Genomic DNA, 18344 nt, shown 5'->3' with positions numbered 1-18344 from the left:
ATGGTTGTAGTCAAGCTAGAAGTAAACTACAGGGCTTCTAACGCTGCTTTGAACAGTTGCCACGTGACACCAACACAATTTAGAGCATAAGGCTAAGTGATTCCTGGATGTTGATCTTGGATAGTCTAACGAAGGAAGCATCACCTTTTCAGCACTGAAACATTCTTCTGTATTAAACCCCGTTTTGCTTTATTGTCGGTGGGGGAGGGGGTTGTTCTCTGTTTTGTTTTGTTTTTTAAGCATAGCCATTGAATTGTGAATTTCCCTTTTTTTTTTTCAAATGATTTCCTCTTTGTGGATGATGGTGGTAAGAAAACCTAGCTCCTAAAAATAAAGAAGAAGAAAAGAGAAAGAAAACCTGCTTCTGATGAAATAATTTCTAAACATTGATAAATGTCAGTCGTTTTTATGACTAGACTTCATTTGAAAGCTTAAATTATATAGTACTTTGCTGTGGTTTTTGAGAAAGTTTCCTCAATGCTGTATTAACACCTCATTTTTGCTTTTGGTTGTAAAATGTCCCAGGAAACGTTTCCAAGTCTGTGTAGTAAAGGAATTGTTAATGTCACTCTGTTACCTGCATGTAATCTATGATGCTCTTATGAAGTAATTACTTCAGGTCCCTCCTAGTAAAGCTGAGAGAATAGGGAAGCCAAAGACTTCTCTTTCTACTCCCTTCCTGATCCTTGGACCCAACTTGACAACCCAGGCCCTAAAGCGGATTTCAGCCCCCATTCCCTACGCACCTTCTCTCTCAAGCCTGAAGCCCACCAAGCCTGAGGGGCACAAAAAGGAAGGTGGCAGATAGCAGCTGAACAGAGACTAGAGGAAAGGGTAGAATTTGGCAGCAGGTAGAAGGGATTTTGTCTGCACCTGGTTGTGAGTGCCTCCACCCTCCTGACCCACCAATAACTGAGTGTTCAAATCACAAATAGTCGTAATGCGAAAACACTTTTAGTGTCCTTTACTTATCTACAACTGCCTTGTTACATCCCTAAATATGTAAACTCATAAACTACCTGCTGGTAGTACAAGCATTCATAAGCAGAGGCAGTAGTGTGGTGGTTAAGGACATAGACGTTAGAGGCAGGCTGCCTGGGTTTAAATCCTACTGCTTTAAAAAAAAAAAAAAATTTTTTTTTAACATTTACTCATTTTTGAAAGACAGAGTGTGAATGGGGGAGGGCAGAGAGAGAGGGAGACACAGAACTCAAAGCAGGCTCCAGGCTCCAAGCTGTCAGCACAGAGCCCGACACGGGGCTCAAACTCACAGACCGTGAGACCATGACCCAAGCTGAAATCGGATGCTTAACCAACTGAGCCACGCAGGCGCCCCTAAATCCTACTTCTGACCACTTGCTAAATGAGTAACCTGGAACAGGTTACTTGGCCACTGTTTAATAATTTTCTCACCTGCAAATTGAAAATGATAGCCCTACCTTATAGGCTTATAAAATTTAATCTAATGTGAATATAAATGCTTACAACAATGTCTAATACATAGTTAGCTCTACATAAGTAATTGTCCTCATTAATGTTATACCGTGCCCCCTCTCCACTGTTGTTTCTATGTTCAGATGGCTCAAGCACCAATGAGATCTGTAGTCAGCAGTTTCCATTCATACTACCACCACCACCTTTAATGTGTAACAACTAGCAATTCTCCCTCCGCAATAGTTTTAAAAAGCAAAATGCTGATGTTTTTCTCTTTCCCAGGCCCAACACAGAGATACTTTCATTGAAGAACGCTATGGAAAATACAACATCAGTGATCCTTTAATGGCCCTGCAGAGAGACTTTGAAACACTGAAGGAGAAAAATGATGGCGAGAAGCAGCCGGTCTGCACAAACCCACTCTCTGTTCTTAAGGTGGTGATGAAGCAATGCAAGAACATGCAGGAACGCATGCTGTCCCAGCTGGCCGCGGCCGAGAGCAGGCACCGGAAGGTGGGTTCACCCAGCTGACCTGTGCCACATAAACTCTTAGGAAGACTTGATAAATAATACCAGATACTTTCTTGTCAGCTGCCAGTTTCCACAGTAAGTCAGCTGGGAGGTCTCCCTGGTGTCAAAAGCCCCGCAGCTTACCCCGGAGCCAAGAGATCAGAAAGAAAACACAAGTTATTCAAAATGTTAAATTTAGGGAAGATGCCAGACACATTACTAAAGACGGCATTCCTTCTCGATATGACACTCCAAAACACTGGCTATGTTTTTTCAGCTCTTGATCGTCCAGACTTTGGCAACAAACTGGGGTCTGACCAAGCTTGTAGGTGAACAGAGTGTTCCCTATTTGCTTACTTAAGTGATAAATAACAAGATGAGCAGGTATTTGGGGAATGCTGGATGAGGGAGAGAATTTACCTGACTATAAACATGGAAGCCAATAGATTATTTTCACGTGTTCCTACTTTTGAGTTTCATTGCATTTTACTTTTCGTAAAATGATAAACAGTCCCTAGGATTGTTTACTTTAAAGCTGTTCGAACCTATTAGGAAAGAGTGTGTGTGTGTGTGTGTGTGTGTGTGTGTGTGTGTGTGTGTGTGTGTTTGGCTCCCGGTCTTACAGCCCCGAGCTAGGAAGGCAGACCTGTGCTTTCCTCTACCTCATCTCATTGGAATTCTAATGCTTATGATTTTATTCCCCGACCTGTCATTTACCGCTGAAATCTGGCCTGTAAAAGGTGCTTGGCTAAAATCTACATTTTCTAAAAGTATTGGTTTAGATTTATACCAGCAAGGGAGACATCAACACATCTAGCAGGAAACATTTTATTCTGAAAAATGGGGTCAGTGGCTGCAAATTGATGAACTTTAGTTTACTTTTATGATTGCCTGCATTAGAGAGCCATCTGCTTAAAACGCACCTGACAGATTGCTTCAGCATAGGTCTTGCCCATGATTTTTCTTAACTCTTCACAGTGTCCAAATGAAAGGCCAGAGTAGAGATTCTTAACCATGGATGGGCCTCAGATGTTCCATGATCCTCCAGAAAATATACAGAATGCCAAAAGTTTATGCATTTTTGTAGAATGTGAATTTTTTCCCATATCTTTAATTGAATTCTCAGAATTGTCCGGGACACAGAAGAGTTTAACCTCTGGTCTAGAATGAAGTGAACTAAAGACATTTATGCCCAATTTAAAATGTATCAGTGGCGGGGGGTGGGGGGGAGCGCCTGGGTGGCTCGGTCGGTTGAGTGTCCGACTTCGGCTCAGGTCATGGTCTGTGAGTTTGAGCCCCGGTCGGGCTCTGTGCTGACAGCTGGGAGCCTGGAGCCTGCTTCGGATTCTGTCTCCCTCTCTCTCTCTGCGCCTCCCCCGCTCATGCTCTGTCTGTCTCTCTCTCTCTCTCTCTCTCTCTCTCTGTCAAAAATAAATAAACAGTAAAAATTTTTTTTTAAAATGTATCAGTGCGTTTGGGTTAGTTGCCTAAATTTGGGGGGCTTTTACATAATCCTCTACGAAAGGCTTCACAGCATCCTTGTCTGATAGGCAGGCCTTTTTCCCCTTTCCTCCATGAAGCAGTTGAACTGTGCTGAATGGCTGGCTGGCCATGATGCCCATGAAAGGTGTAGTGTTGAGATGATTTGTGGCTCTAGGTGATTAGGGAGAGAAAGAAGTTAAAAATAATTCAAAATTGTTTAATACTATATTTCAACGTAAGTTCCTTTAAGTGAGTGTCAAATATTTTAAATCAACCACCTGTCTTTTTTAAGTGTTTTATCAAAGTAAAACACTGACTTTGTTACAAATTCAGTAGTACCTAGGGACTTATAATTAGAGTGTTTATTGGCCCTGTTTGCCTGAGAGAGTCCCAGTTGTTGTCTATCGCCTTGGGATAGTCATTAAGAATACCCCCTTTGACTCTCAGAAGTGTTGTGGTTTGAACAGTAAATTATATGGTTACTCTGCTTATTATGAAACACAGAGTTCCCTGATCCACCTCTCCCCATTCCTTCTTCTCCTCAATATTCAGAGACAACCACTTTTTTCCTTTTGACCATTTATTTTGGTTGATAAATTCCATATTTCTAAATGGTATACCATTCCCCCCTTATCAATTCTTTTTTTTAATGTTTATTTATTTTTGAGAGAGTGAGAGAGAGAGAGAGAGTGGGAGCGGGGCAGAGAGAGAGGGAGAGGGGGAATCCCAAGCAGGCTCCATGCTATCAGCACAGAGCCCAATGCTGGACGTGAACTCACGAACTGCAAGATCATGACCTGAGCCTAAATCAAGAGTTGGATGCTCAATCACTGAGCCACCCAGGCACCCCCACCCCCTTATCAATTCTTGACACTTAAATTGCTTCCTCTCATTATAGGTGCAGATTTATCTTGCATCTTGCCTCCCTTTCCACCCTACCACCTTCCCAAAACAAACAATCCCCTTTCCTTACTCACTCTCGGTCGTATCTGCTATTCCCAAATCCTGAGACTGTCACATTCAGTTTCCTCTGAGGATAAACGTCTGCCTAATGCCTGGTCAGTAGACACCTAATACTCTTTGTACAGGAATCAGGTGGAAGGGACAAATAACTCCTGGAAAATACAGATTTTGAGCCAATCTTCTTGTTTCCTATCCCTCATCTGACCTCTCCTCAGCAGCACCTGCCGCCTCCAGGTTCCACACCTCTTTGGGGCCTTGCAGGGCGAATCAGCTTCCTCCCCCACACCAAAGGAGCCACCACCTCTTGCCTCCTTCCCTCATTTAACATTTCTTGTCTGCTCCAGTCTGTCTTTGTGGGTGTTTATCTTTTCATTCCATTTCTATAATTTTAGAGGGCTCTCCAAAGGGAAAGGAGATGATCTACCACCCGTAGCCAAAAGCTTGTCTTTCTACTAAATTGAAAAGTTAGAAGTTGTTTTTGTTTTGTTTTTTAATTTTTTTTATTAATGTATATTTATTTTTGAGAGAGAGAGAGAGACATCAAATCTGAAGCAGGCTCCAGGCTCTGAGCTGTCAGCACAGAACCTGACGCAGGGCGCAAACTCATGAACTGTGAGATCATGACCTGAGCCAAAGTCGGACGCTTAACTGACTGAGCCACCCAGGCGCCCCTGTTTTGTTTTGATTTATTTTTAGGTAATCTCCACCCCACACCCAACATGGGGTTCGAACTTACAACCCCTGAGGTCAAGAATCCAATGCTCTACTGACTGAGCCAGCCAGTTGCCCAAGTTAGGGTTTTTTTTAAATTGGAAGGAAGTATACCAAGATGTTTTCATTTTGGTAAACGAAAACATTTTGTGTTTAAAGAGGAGTTTCATGTGCCAGAAACTTTTCTCCCTCCGTTAGTGAAGAGATAGGATGAGAAATGGTCGTGGGGAGGACCGTGCTCTGTCTTAGAGGAATGGGCCAAGGCACCTCTGAAGGAGGAGCAGAAGCTGCTAGGAAATCCCTTGCCTTTCAGAATATTGCAGTTATAGGTAGGATTATGTGGGAAATGTCCCTTTATTTTTTTTTTCCTCTGTACTTTATTTTTTTTTGTTAATATAGTTTATTGTCAAGTTAGCTAACATACAGTGTATACAGTGTGCTCTTGGCTTTGGGAGTAGATTCCCATGATTCATCACTTACATACAACACCCAGTGCTCATCCCAACAAGTGCCTCCTCAATGCCCATCACCCATTTTCCCCTCTCCCCCAACCCCCTATCAACCCTCAGTTTGTTCTCTGTATTTAAGAGTCTCTTATGGTTCACCTCCCTCCCTCTCTGTTTGAAACTATTTTTCTCCTTCCCCTCCCCCATGGTCTTCTGTTAAGTTTCTCAGAGTCCACATATGAATGAAAACATATGGTATCTGTCCTTCTCTGGCTGACTTACTTCACTGATCATTATACCCTCCATTCCATCCATGTTTTTGCAAATGGCAAGATTTCATTCCTTCTCATTGCTGAGTAGTATTCCATTGTATATATAAACCACCCACATCTTCTTTATCCATTCATCAGTTGATGGACACTTGGGATCTTTCCAGAATTTGGCTATTGTTGAAAGTTCTGCTATAAACATTGGGGTACATGTGCCCCTACGAAACAACACTCCTGTATCCTTTGGATAAATTCCTAGTAGTGCTATTACTGGATTGTAGCGTAGTTCTATTTTTAATTTTTTGAAGAGCCTCCATACTTTTCCAGAGCGGCTGTACCAGTTTGCATTCCCGCCAACAGTGCAAGAGGATTCCCGTTTCTCCACATCCTTGCCAACATCTGTTGTTTCCTGAGTCGTTAATTTTAGCCACTCTGACCAGTGTGAGGTGGTATCTCAATGTGGTTTTGATTTGTAGGGAAATGTCCCTTTAAATTTGTGCAGTATTTGCCTCCAAATTGGGCTTAATCCTTTGGTGCCAGGATAAGTGGAATGGGGTAGGCAGGTTAATCAGAGGCCTTGTGAAAAATCTACACATAAGATCCCAAGTGTTGAGCCTTTTTACATGCAGGAAGAACTCGGAGAGTCTTTCCACCTCTTAGCTAACTGCATACAAAATGTGTATTACTGACTAAGCAAGGCACAGTGATTTGAGCTTGAGGGAAAGATCTCAGCTTGCAGCTTGCAGCTTTCCATGGTCCTGCCTTGCTTTGTCACCCACACCCATCCCCTAATCAGAGCAAACTGCATCCTTGGAAACCTTCTCAATCCCTATAGCTAATTAGGTGCTCTCTTCTATTTACATGCCATTTTGTGCATGTTGAAGTAAAGCATAGATCTTACTGTTTTCTAGCACATAGCTTACATCTCTTTTACCCTGCTAGATAATGTGATCCTTGATGGCCCTGACTGGGATGGACTGATTGATCTCTAGAAGTATCTTAAGTGCTTAGATAGGCACTTAGTATTTAATTGTATTACAAGTGTGTTTCCCTGCTATTTGGATATTATTATTTTTTAATTCTTTAAAGGTGATCCTAGACCTTGAGGAAGAAAGGCAGAGGCACGCACAGGACACAGCTGAAGGAGATGATGTAACCTACATGCTGGAGAAGGAGAGAGAGCGGCTGACCCAGCAGGTAGTTAGGTGGAGGGGCTCACAACACCATTTGCCTGGAATAGCATTTCTCAAAGATCGTTCTGCAGGGTGGAAATTAGTGTTGCTCAAAAAGAAAGGGCTTTGTGGTCAAATCTGGGAATTACTGGATTAAACAAAGTTAAATAGATTTCTAATTCAATTTGTTGGACCCTGTAGTACAGAAAAGCACATTGTGAGTCTTAAGAACAAGATAGGGTATTCTGAGTTTAGCAAATCTATGTTTTCATAGAATCTTGTTTTGACATAGATCACTCACTGTGGGACTGTCATTCTATAAAATGTACTCTGGGAACACTAGCTTCAAACTCTCAAGTATTTTGACCTAGGAATCCTAGTAAGAAATACATTTTATATCACCGCCCAATATATATACATACATAAACACATGCCTAAAACAAAAATCTGATGAAATCCCATATAACCCTTACTGGTTACAATAACCATTCTTTTTTTTTTTTTTTTTTTTTTTTTTTAATTTTGATCGTGGCTCATGAGATTAGTTTCCTCATCCACTGGGTCTCAGAGTTTGAAAAACACTAATAGTGTTCCATCAACACTTTCCCTCTAGGTTAGAGTTTCTCTGCCTTAAATAGGGGGTTGGGATGATAATTAAAATAGACTGCATTTGCATAACAAGTAGCGTTTAAATGCAACTATTCCGTTTTTAAGACCAGAAAGAATGATTACCAAAGCTTTCAAAGTGATGAGCCCCGAGTAACATGTAGAAGTGTTGAATCGCTATGTTGTACACCTGAGACACACAGAACACCGTGTGTTCACTCTACCAGAGTTAAAATCAATAAATCGTTCTGTTTTCATCAGCATTCAGCACGAAACCTGGTGTATATGGCTTCCTGTTTTCTGTATCGGTGGGTTCCAATCTTCTGAGCGCTCCATAGACCTAAAACACAGATGATGGCTCATATTCCTGCCGATAACAGTACAGGAAGCAGAGGTGCCTCCTCGACCATCAGGGAAAGATTAAGCCGTAGCGTGTCCATTTCCATGGGAGGGACTGTAAGACTTCAGAAATACTGGAGCTAAGCACATGGCATCCGTGGCAGACCACGTGCCAGAGAAGAGCTAGCCAGGACACTCGCCTGGAGAGTAGTTTTGCAGCGTATCTCTTCATTTTCTTACTCTAATCACCATGTATGGCGGCCTTCTTTTCCAGCTGGAATTTGAGAAGTCCCAAGTGAAAAAGTTTGAGAAGGAGCAGAAGAAGCTGTCCAGTCAGCTGGAGGAGGAGCGCTCCCGCCACAAGCAGCTCTCGTCCGTGCTGGTGCTCGAATGCAAGAAAGCCACCAGCAAGGCAGCCGAGGAGGGGCAGAGGGCGGGAGAGCTGAGCCGGAAACTGGAGAAGGAGAAGAGCCGGGTGAGCCAGCTGGAGGAAGAGCTGGCCGCGGAGCGGAAGCGAGGCTTGCAGACAGAAGCCCAGGTGGAGAAGCAGCTGTCTGAGTTCGACATCGAAAGAGAGCAGCTGAGGGCAAAACTGAACCGAGAAGAGAACCGGACCAGAACTCTAAAAGAAGAGATGGAAAGTTTGAAGAAGATCGTGAAGGATCTGGAGGCTTCTTACCAGCATAGTAGCCCTACTGAGCAATCCAAGAAACCGGTAACCGTATCTAAGGGCACAGCGACTGAGTCTCCTGTGCTGGTGTCTGTATTTTGCCAAACGGAAGGTTTCCAGGCAGAAAGAACCCACGGGAGCAACGTAGCCAAGGTGCTGACCACTGGGCTGCCTGGCCCCACCACTCCTACTTACTCTTATGCAAAAACCAATGGCCATTTGGAGCCCGAGATACAAACTGCCAAGGAGTTGGTTACAGGCAGCAGTGTGGAAAACCAAGTGCCTCCACGAGAGAGGTCTGTGGGGTTGGCCCAAGAGAAAACAGTGGAGAATGGCGGGTGTCCTGTGGGAATTGAGACTCCTGTCCCAGCACCTGGTCACCTCCCGTCCAGCGGGGGCTCGCTGTCTCCCAGCAGCACCGCCTCCTCCTCTCTCACATCCTCTCCTTGTTCTTCCCCAGTGCTAACTAAGCGCTTGTTGGGGTCCTCAGCCAGCAGCCCCGGCTACCAGTCATCCTACCAAGTAGGGATCAACCAGCGGTTCCATGCAGCGCGGCACAAATTTCAGTCCCAAGCAGATCAGGACCAACAGGCCAGTGGTCTGCAGAGCCCTCCATCCAGGGACCTGTCTCCCACACTCCTAGACAACTCTGCCGCCAAGCAGCAGGCCCGCAACACAGTCACTCAGGTGCTCTCCAGGTTCACTAGCCAGCAAGGGCCGATCAAGCCCGTCTCCCCCAACAGCTCTCCCTTTGGCACAGACTATCGGAATCTGGCCAGCACTGCCACCTCGAGAGGGGACACCAGCCATTCCCCTACTCCAGGGAAAGTGTCCAGTCCACTGAGCCCTCTGTCTCCAGGGATCAAGTCCCCCACCATCCCCAGAGCTGAGAGAGGACACCCGCCTCCCATCCCACCCAAAAAACCGGGCCTCACTCCCTCTCCATCCACTACCACTCCATTGACCAAAACCCCTTCCCAGGCCTCCTCCTTGGCTGCCGCAGAAGACCTAGCCGGCAGCTGCTGTTCAAATGCCGTTGTGGCTAACGGCAAGGACGTCGAGATCCTTCTGCCTACCAGCAGCTAGTCCCTAGCGGGAGGCTCCACGTCTGACATTCCACCAGATTTTGCCCAAGAGCTCAGAGTCAAACCGTTGAGTCAGATCATGTTATTTATTTTGATAGTAGCTGAAACCATCTGTATAATACATTTAGTGTGTTTCACCTTTTTGTATTTTTTTAAGTGGAAACCGAGTAGTTTGGATTTGTATGACTCACACCTTTGTACTAACGCGGGAAGGGCACCTCAAAGACATCTCCAGCTCGGCAGTCACCAACCTGTTGTGATGGAGAAAGCTAATTGAGTACCAGGTGGTGATTTGCTATTTTGGGACTAGAATCACTCAACACTCATTTTGAATTATGCAGAAAGTGGTTCGTGTAAATTTTTATTCCAGATGAACGTGTTTAAAAAGTGCCTGAAATAAGACTGCCATATGAATGTGATTCTGCAGCGAAAACACAAAATGGATCATCTAATTGCAGAAAATGAGATCCTCCGTGAATCCTGAATGTTAAAAACCAACACTGCTTTTAACCCTCTTTTGCTGTTTTTAATATAAGCTCTGTGTCCAGAAACAAGGCTGCATCAGTAGGATGGGAATCCTAAAGGTGGTTGTGGACTCCCCACAAAGCTGAGCTTTATAGAGCCCTTGAGAAACCCTCCTGAGCAGTAAGCAGCTGGGGTGCCGATTTTCTTGTACTTCTGAAAAATTAAGTCACTCCCAGTTTCCTGCATAAATTCTTGAATGGAATGAAATCACATCTCCTTTCAAAAAAGGTCTTCGGGCATCTACTGTTGTGTAAGGAACTTCTGATTCCAATCGCTATTACTTGAATAGAAAATGGCTACTCATTCTGTATAAAAGTTTTTCAACAGAATGAGATCTTTATTCTGTAATCAAAAAGCAATAACTGAAAAGTCACTCTCTTTGTAATATTATAAGTCAGAATTATACAGGTTTTACCAATATTACACTTCTTCTCCGAGCTGCCAACACTTGGTGTCTATATCTGTGGAACCAAATTAACTTTTCCCTAAATGGAAGAATGTGTGTGTGTGTGTGTGTATACACACACACACACACACACACACACACACATACATATATACATATATGTATAGATACACACCCCTTTACGTGTTTAACATACACACACTTAAACACATAAATATTAGCGTGATTATATCTTTGGAGTTTGCAATATAGCATAAAGGACGAGTAGACATGCACATTAAGATTACCTGTCACAGCAACTAGATGCAGCTGGGACCCAATCAGTCAAAGGAGGAATCTTGTCCACAGGGACATGGGGAAATTCCAAATGAAGTCAGGTCTTCAGCATCACGAAAAACCAGAGCCAAACTCACCCCAGCATCACAAAACTCCACTGGCCAAATGAATGAGTGAAACAGGTCACTCAATCAAGCGCTGTAAGACAGCCAGGAGAGGGGGAGCTGTAGCAAACGGAAGTGCCCAGGCCCCCTGTGAAAGGAAAGGGCCACCCCTGTTGAGCTCCAGCTGCTTGCTGCCGTGCGATAGTGTTAGCCCAGGGTTACCAGCTCCTCAAATTTGGGGGAAAGCCAGATTTTCATAGAAACATTCTCATTTTTAAATATCAAAACAGATTCAAAAACAATTTTAAACTTCTAGTTAAACACTTGTGCAGCTGGGTTTAGCTCAGAAGCTGACAAGTTGCAACCTCATTCATTCTAGAAACTTCCATCATTTGCATCGTCGTTAGTTTGTGAGGACAGACACCTCCACTCTCCAACTTGTAGGCTAGTACAGCTGACAGAGGCTATAGAATATAATGAGGATCCTCGTCTTCCAAACAAGACTTTGCAACCCAGCTCAAAGAAGGTGGTTATATGATTTGTCCATGGATGGAGAGGCCTTGGTGTCCTCACATACATTCTCCCAAGCCAGTGTCTACCCAGAAGCCCTGCCCTGCTATAATTTAAATCTACTTCTTCCCAATCCAATATGAATTGATGGGGGGACAGGCAGGTGATGGAAATCAATGTATAAATCACAATTGGTGTCTCCAGGGTTTACGGTTTGATTAAGGCCAATACAGAAAAAATTAAAATACTACTAATGGCCCAGGGCATCTACCAAATGATGAAGGTGGTATCTTAGAAATTGCCCAAAGCGATCATGCATGAAATTTTATTCCCACGCATAGCCAAATGAAGTGTTGATGATAAAATAGCTGAACTTTTTAAACAGGAGAGGGGGCTATAGCCCCAGAGTTTTATTACCTCTCTTGCTTTAAATGGTAATCTTAAAAGTTGCATTGTGCTCTTCCTTTGTTTTGGCATAGATATATATATAGAGAGAGAAATACTATAAGGAGGTTTATTTCTTAGGAAATGCACTGAATAATGTATTTCTTTTACAGTGTAATATGGGGGTGGGGGAAATGCAAAAGAAACGTGTATTTTTGCTAGTTGCCTATCTTCTAAGATAAATAAGCACAATATTGCAATGGATCCAATACTCCAGTTAGGTATTCTAGATTAGTATTTAAATTTGCTGTAGATTGTGTGTGTGCTAAGTAAAAGTTCCATGATTCACAATTTCGGTATTAACCCATGTTGTGAAAGCTGTGTTACTACTCAACAGATTATAATGGATGTGCGACACATAACACAAGCATTAACTAAATCATCGTTTGTAAAGCCAAATGTACCATGCAGAAGTCTTCATCCACTTTTATAGCAGACTACATTAAAACAAGTTAAATCATTCTGTCTGGGGAAAATCTAGTCTTGTTTGTACAAAGTGAAGGATGTTGCACAACAAGGCCTGTTTTGTTGGGGAAGGAGCAGGTGGTGTAGAGGAAGCACTCGTCTGTGGCTTTCAAAAACCCAAGTGAAGTCAGTGACCCATCCAGGTTAGACTCCAAAAGGAGCTGGCATATTGGTTTTCTTTAGAACGTTAGAGCTGGAAGAAGCCTTGGCAATAATCCAGTCTGTACTTTTCAAACCCTGGGGCGGGGGGGGGGGGGGGGCGGGTCTGGACCTGAGAATCTGAAAAAAGCTAGGCACCATCCCCAGACAAATGGATATACTAGTATGTAGAGTTTGGTTGATGGCTTCACAGGATCCAAAGACCCTGAAGCCATCCATGATTCACGTCCTCTAGCTTAAGAACGCCTGATCTTGTCGTGCCCTCTCATTTTACAGGTGACTATCAAATCCCTCATCGTTCCTCTTAGTCCAGTGCTGTTGTGCTACATCGTTAGCAAGTGAGAGCTGTAGGCAGACAAAAGCACTTGAAAATCTTGTGACGTTCAAACAATATGGATGTTTACATATGTTAAGTTTCTAGCATTTAAGCCAATTAATGATCATTTCAACAAACACTGGGTATGTCTTCCCGGAACAGCCTCACTGTCAGTAATGCTGCCTTGTCTTCCCCAGGTGGTCTGTCATGCCTTGGGTGGGGTTTGCTCCTCTCCCCTTTCTACACCTAGAGCATCCCTCCCTCCCACGGACAGTCCTGCAGATCCTGCAGGTCTGTTTGGCTCTAGACCGTGTCTCTACCTTTCCTACCCTCTTGGAGGTGGCCTCTTCTCTGCATTTAGCAGTGGAGAGTATTCTGCCAGTCTTTGGGTCCTTTTCTAGGTTATTTATACTGCTATGGGTGTTATCTAGGTGTATCTGTGGGACGAAGTGAGCCTTAGGACCGTCTTGCTCCGCCATGTTCCCCAGAAGTAGCAATGCTGCCTTGTCAATTTATAAGCAGCTCTTCTGATGCTTGGTCTTTGAAACAGAACTTTAAATGTCTTGAAATGCTGGCTTCAAAATAGGATCTGTTCTCATAATTCTGAGTCTGATGTAAGCAATGAGCATTGTTTCCTGGGAGTAATTTTCATGTAATTGCTGTAAAGCCAGTTGACAAAACTTAAGAGCACCCATCTGCTGCTTGCACATCAATGGCCAATTCATTGGTAAAAGCAAAGGAGAAAGAAGACTGGGCTAGCAGTTCCCAAACCTTACTGTAACCTGTGAAACCTTCTAAGATAAGGACTCCTGAGGATTCAGCCTAGGGGCCTGCTAATGCAGGTGGTCTGAGGCTCGATCTTGAGAAACAGTGCCTCATTGCCCTTACCTGTTCTTTCACAAGAACTTTGCCTCTGACTGAGGTGATGTCTTAAACTCCTGAATCTGGTTTGCCAGAATGTCAGTGATATTCAGAGCCAAGAGTACTTACTTGGGTCCCAGCACTGTGTTACTGCCCATGTGCAGATGAGGTCATTGAGTACCAGAGATTGGTATAAGGGCCCTTGGTGAGTGACAGCATGGATTAAGCCCCTGGTGCTTCCCACTTTCCACTACTTGTGTTTCCCAAATGAGTATCTCCTGAGGTGCTTGTTGGCCAGGCCCAGGCCCCGCCCTGGGAATTCTGATTCAGTAATCCAAGGTGGGGCTCTAAGATGAGTGCCTGGGCTGATTCTAAGGCTGGACCAGGTGGAACCCTGCAAGACACCACACAGCTCTTCCCACTGGCCCTAACAACCCCCACCCCCAGGAGTGGATTCTCAGACCTAACCAACACCAGGAGACCTTTCTCAGGTCAGATATGCTGAACAAAAAGCATCTTTCTTGTTAATTCCCCTCAAGCAACCAATGTTTCTTAAATATTTAAGATGAGCCAGAAAGGTAGCTATTATGGAAAACACACGTTGAACTGTGTTTCCTGCCCTCAGGGTACTCATCTTCTAGTTGGGCAAAGCAAAACATTAACACATGAAATGTTAACAGAGACAACTGAATTACGTAAGTGGGGTTTAAATGCCATACAGGGTTATTGAAGGTAATTCTGGCAAAAGCGTTATGGTAGCACACAGAGCTCTTTGTGGGCAGATAAAAAGTTAACTAGAAAAGGAGCAAATGTCTTTTCTCCTCTCTCCAAAGCCCTGGTTTACCTAGGGTTCTGCAGTATCTCTCTGTGTTTGCATGATGCTTCAGTTGGCTTGTCTTAGTCTTAGGACGTGGTCACAGACAGAGGCACTGGAAGTCCCCAAGAACTGAGTCCTGTTTCAGGGAGACTGACAGACACCAGTGTGGTGTGCTTTCTGCAAGGACTTGGGGCTGGTGTAAGAAGGAGCCCCCAGGGCACAGCATCTGCAAAACATTCCCAAGTAACTTGTAGGGAAAACCTAGGAAAAGGCAAATAGAGAAAGGACCTCCTTGCAAAAATCCTGCATTACCCACAAGTGTTCCCTCATACCCTCAAAATCTCCATAAGCAAAAGAGAGAAATGAAAACCAAACTTTGAAAAGAGCCAAATGACCTGTGCCTGGGTGGCTCAGTCGGTTAAACGTCCCGACTTCGGCTCAGGTCATGATCTCACAGTTCGAGGGTTCAAGCCCTGCGTCTGGCTCTGTGCTGAGAGCTCAGAGCCTGGAGCCTGCTTCTTATTCTGTATCTCTCCCTCTATGTCTCTGCCCCCTCGCAGCTCATGCTCTCTCTCTCTCTCTCCCAAAAATAAATAGGGGTGCCTGGGTGGCTCATTCGGTTGGGCGTCCGACTTCAGCTAGGTCACGATCTCACGGTCCGTGAGTTCATGCCCCGCGTCGGGCTCTGGGTTGATGGCTCAGAGCCTGGAGCCTGCTTCCAATTCTGTGTCTCCCTCTCTCTCTGCCCCTCCCCCGTTCATGCTCTGTCTCTATCTCAAAAATAAATAAACGTTAAAAAAATATTTTTTTTTAAATAAACATTTGAAAAAAAATTTTTTTAAGTCAAATGAATCCTTCTGGGACACCTTGCAAGTGACTTCTTGCCTTGGAGGGATATAAAAGCAACTTCTCCTCTTCTCCCCATAGCGTGAATGTTCATGCTGCCATCACACCGGAGAGCACGTGGAGTATCATGTGGCTCTCTCCGCGCCGCTGTGAAATGGTTGCCTCTGAGAAATTACTGAGAAGGTTGGCCTTCTCCCCGGGGAGTCAGTCCCCTACTTAATTTGCCAAGAGTCCAACTGACTAACTCAACATGGTAGCCACTCAGGTCCCCTTCAGAAATGAAGGATTTATTGCCTGAGCTGCAGGAAATGTCAGAAAAGAGCCCTCGGGTATAAGCCCCTCAGGAATTGCCTGAACTGAAAGGAATCGGCTTGACCAGGGTCACCTCTCCTGTAAGGGGCAGCTGCTGTCCAAAGACTGATTGGCATGGAGTATAAAGACCTGGCCCCCCCATCCCAAATCTAGACCACTCTGCCGGGTCGTTCCCTAGTTCAAAACCCCTGTAGGGTTGGCTGAGCCCTTTATTGAGACTAACGCAGCTCAGCCTTTCCTCCCTTCTTCCTCCCCCCTCTCCCTCTCTTCCCTTCCTGTGCATCCCAAAGGTGTGTAACCACCCCCCACCCAGCCTCCATCTCAGACTCTCCTCTGTCCCTTTAGGTCACGATCAAGTCCTCCAAAGGAGGGCAGGCACATTTTCTGAGTATTTTATTTGGTGCCAGGGCATCTCCTATGTTACCTGATTTAATCGAAGCAGGGATTCCTTCTTGACCCACAAGGTAATTAAGGCCGACTGAGGCCCAGTAAATTGCCTCCGGCCCTGCAGCAGAGCAGGGCTGAGATTCAACGACACAGGTGGGATTCAAACCTTCGCCTGTTTGGCCTTCGAGTCCACTCTCCTTCCACTGGCCACACAACAGTCAAAACAGTAATAATAGGGGCTCCTGGGTGCTTTAGTCAGTTAAGCATCTGACTCTTGGTTTCTGCTCAAGTCACGATCTCACAAGATTTATGAGTTCCAGCCCAGAACCAGGCTCCGCGCTGATGGCGTGGAGCCTGCTTGGTATTTTCTGTCTCCCTCTGTCTCTGCTCTTCCCCCTCTTGCACTGTCTCTGTCTCACTCAAAATAAATAAGTAAACTTAAAAAAACAAAACAAAACAATAATACATTTGGGGAGTTAAGAATACTAGCCTATTGTCAGTCACCCACCTAAGTATGAATCCACTGCTTAGCCAGCTTTTGAGACTTTCAGTAGGAACGAGATCCTGAAGGAATGAGCGTTTTGGTGAAGAGAAAGCAGAGGGATGATTTGCCTACACACATGAAGTCCTCAAATGTTAGAGCTGGCAGGAAGCTTAGAGACCCTTGATGCTAGCTAGCTCTGTCATATTACAGAGGAGAACGAGGCCCAGAAAGGTCAGGTGAGTTGCTCAGGTTTCCAGGTCTAGTTGATGGCAGAGCCCAGACTGTCTGTAGTCAGGCCCCCCACTCTGAGCCTGCACTGACTGCTCCTCCCTGAGCTGACCTGGAAGCAGGAATCCCTGGCCCAGCCCTGGCTGCTCCCTCCGGCACTCCCTCCTTCCTCTCACCTGCTTCTCCACAGTGGGCTTTGATCTTGTTCACCTGGGCTGCCCCATATTCCAAGCTTCATCCTCTGCCCACTGGCCTAGGGCTGCCTGCCATACCTGTTGCCACAGAAATCCCGTCCTCCTGCCCCTGAACCGGTTTGACAGCTGAGGTGAGGCCGGGAGTGGGGAGGATGGTAGAGCTTCTGTTCCCAGGCTGTGCTTCCATCTGTCCAGCATCAGTTCTGAGAAGCACTTGCTCACAAGGCATGTGCTCTCAGGTATGGACAAGAAGCCACTGAAGCCACAAGCATCTATCTCCTTGTACCTCCTGCCACGCCTGCTGGCAGAGGAGGGCAGCCGACTGCTAAGGGAGAGAGACGCCTCTTCCTCTAGGCCTCCTTCCCCACCTGAACTCAAAACCCACAGCTGGCTCTCCTGGGAAGGGCCTTTTGCGGGCTCAGAAGACTTGCCCATCTCCCTTCTCAGCCAGGCCCACTCTCCCGCTCCCCCAGTGCAGCCAGCCCAGAGCAGAGCCTTCCAGGACCGTTGGGGCCTCAGAGCAGACAGGGTGTCCTCAGGGTAGCAGGGTGGTTTAGAGTGGCGACCACAGCATACAGGCCCCTTCTTCATCCCTAGCGTGTTTTCCCTCTCCTGAGTCTTGGTGAGTCAGCAGCACCGGGCCACACACAAGGCTCCCATTCAGGCCTCATGTTCCTTCTGCTCTCACTCCCTTCCTCTCTCTCTCATTCTCTATGTGGGCCTTATTCTCACCATGGGAAAGCTCTGCTCCCTGCCCTGTGCCTTCTCCTCTCCACCCCAACACCGGGTGCACTGCCCACCCCCCCAACACACACGCCCGCATTCCTTATCCCCACCTTCTGGGAGTTTGCAGTCCCTGCTGGATACAAACATAAAGAAGGGAGAACAAAATGTAAATGTCAAACTGTTAAGTCCTCAATCACATATTTTCAACCGGTGTTTGTTGCTGCTGGCTCTGTGCAGGCTCTGAGCTATGCTGATCACACACACACACACACACACACACACACACACACACTTGCTGTGTGTGTCAGCCATTTATTCACCGTATGTTTATTAAGAACCAACTCCGTGTCAAGCCTCATGCTAAGGGCTGGAATTTACACTCCGATGGGGGAACGAATCTAGCAGATGGGACATCTCAGGGCAGGGCTCGGAAGCATGCAGCAGGTGTCCCCGAGAGAGCGGGAGATGGGGCCCAACCCGCCGGAGAAGTTCAGCATAGCAGGGAAATTTATGGGTCCAGAGGCACACAGAAGGGAGAAGGATCCCGGTTTGTAACGACAGGGATGTGCGTACATTGTGTGCCTAAGATAAAGAAGG

At 45.5% G+C, this 18344-nt stretch overlaps 2 protein-coding genes across 3 annotated transcripts in view; one reads left to right on the top strand and one right to left on the bottom strand.

The window, feature by feature from the left end:
- Positions 1-12415, top strand: part of CTTNBP2NL (CTTNBP2 N-terminal like) — a 52036-nt gene extending 39621 nt beyond the window's left edge. For both annotated transcript variants that reach the window (XM_049616540.1, XM_049616541.1), the window contains 3 exons: positions 1717-1947; positions 6905-7012; positions 8207-12415. In XM_049616540.1, coding sequence (XP_049472497.1) covers positions 1717-1947; positions 6905-7012; positions 8207-9688 — 1821 coding nt within the window. In that variant the 3' untranslated portion in view covers positions 9689-12415. The remainder of the gene's footprint in view (positions 1-1716; positions 1948-6904; positions 7013-8206) is intronic.
- ST7L (suppression of tumorigenicity 7 like) overlaps positions 1-18344 on the bottom strand; it is a 137541-nt gene that overhangs the window by 2781 nt on the left and 116416 nt on the right. The window lies entirely within an intron of this gene.

This window comes from Panthera uncia (assembly GCF_023721935.1).
Source record: "Panthera uncia isolate 11264 chromosome C1 unlocalized genomic scaffold, Puncia_PCG_1.0 HiC_scaffold_4, whole genome shotgun sequence".
Classification (NCBI taxonomy): Eukaryota; Metazoa; Chordata; class Mammalia; order Carnivora; family Felidae; genus Panthera; species Panthera uncia.
Note: the sequence above shows the minus strand (reverse complement) of the source record. Positions and strands in the feature narration are given on the sequence as shown.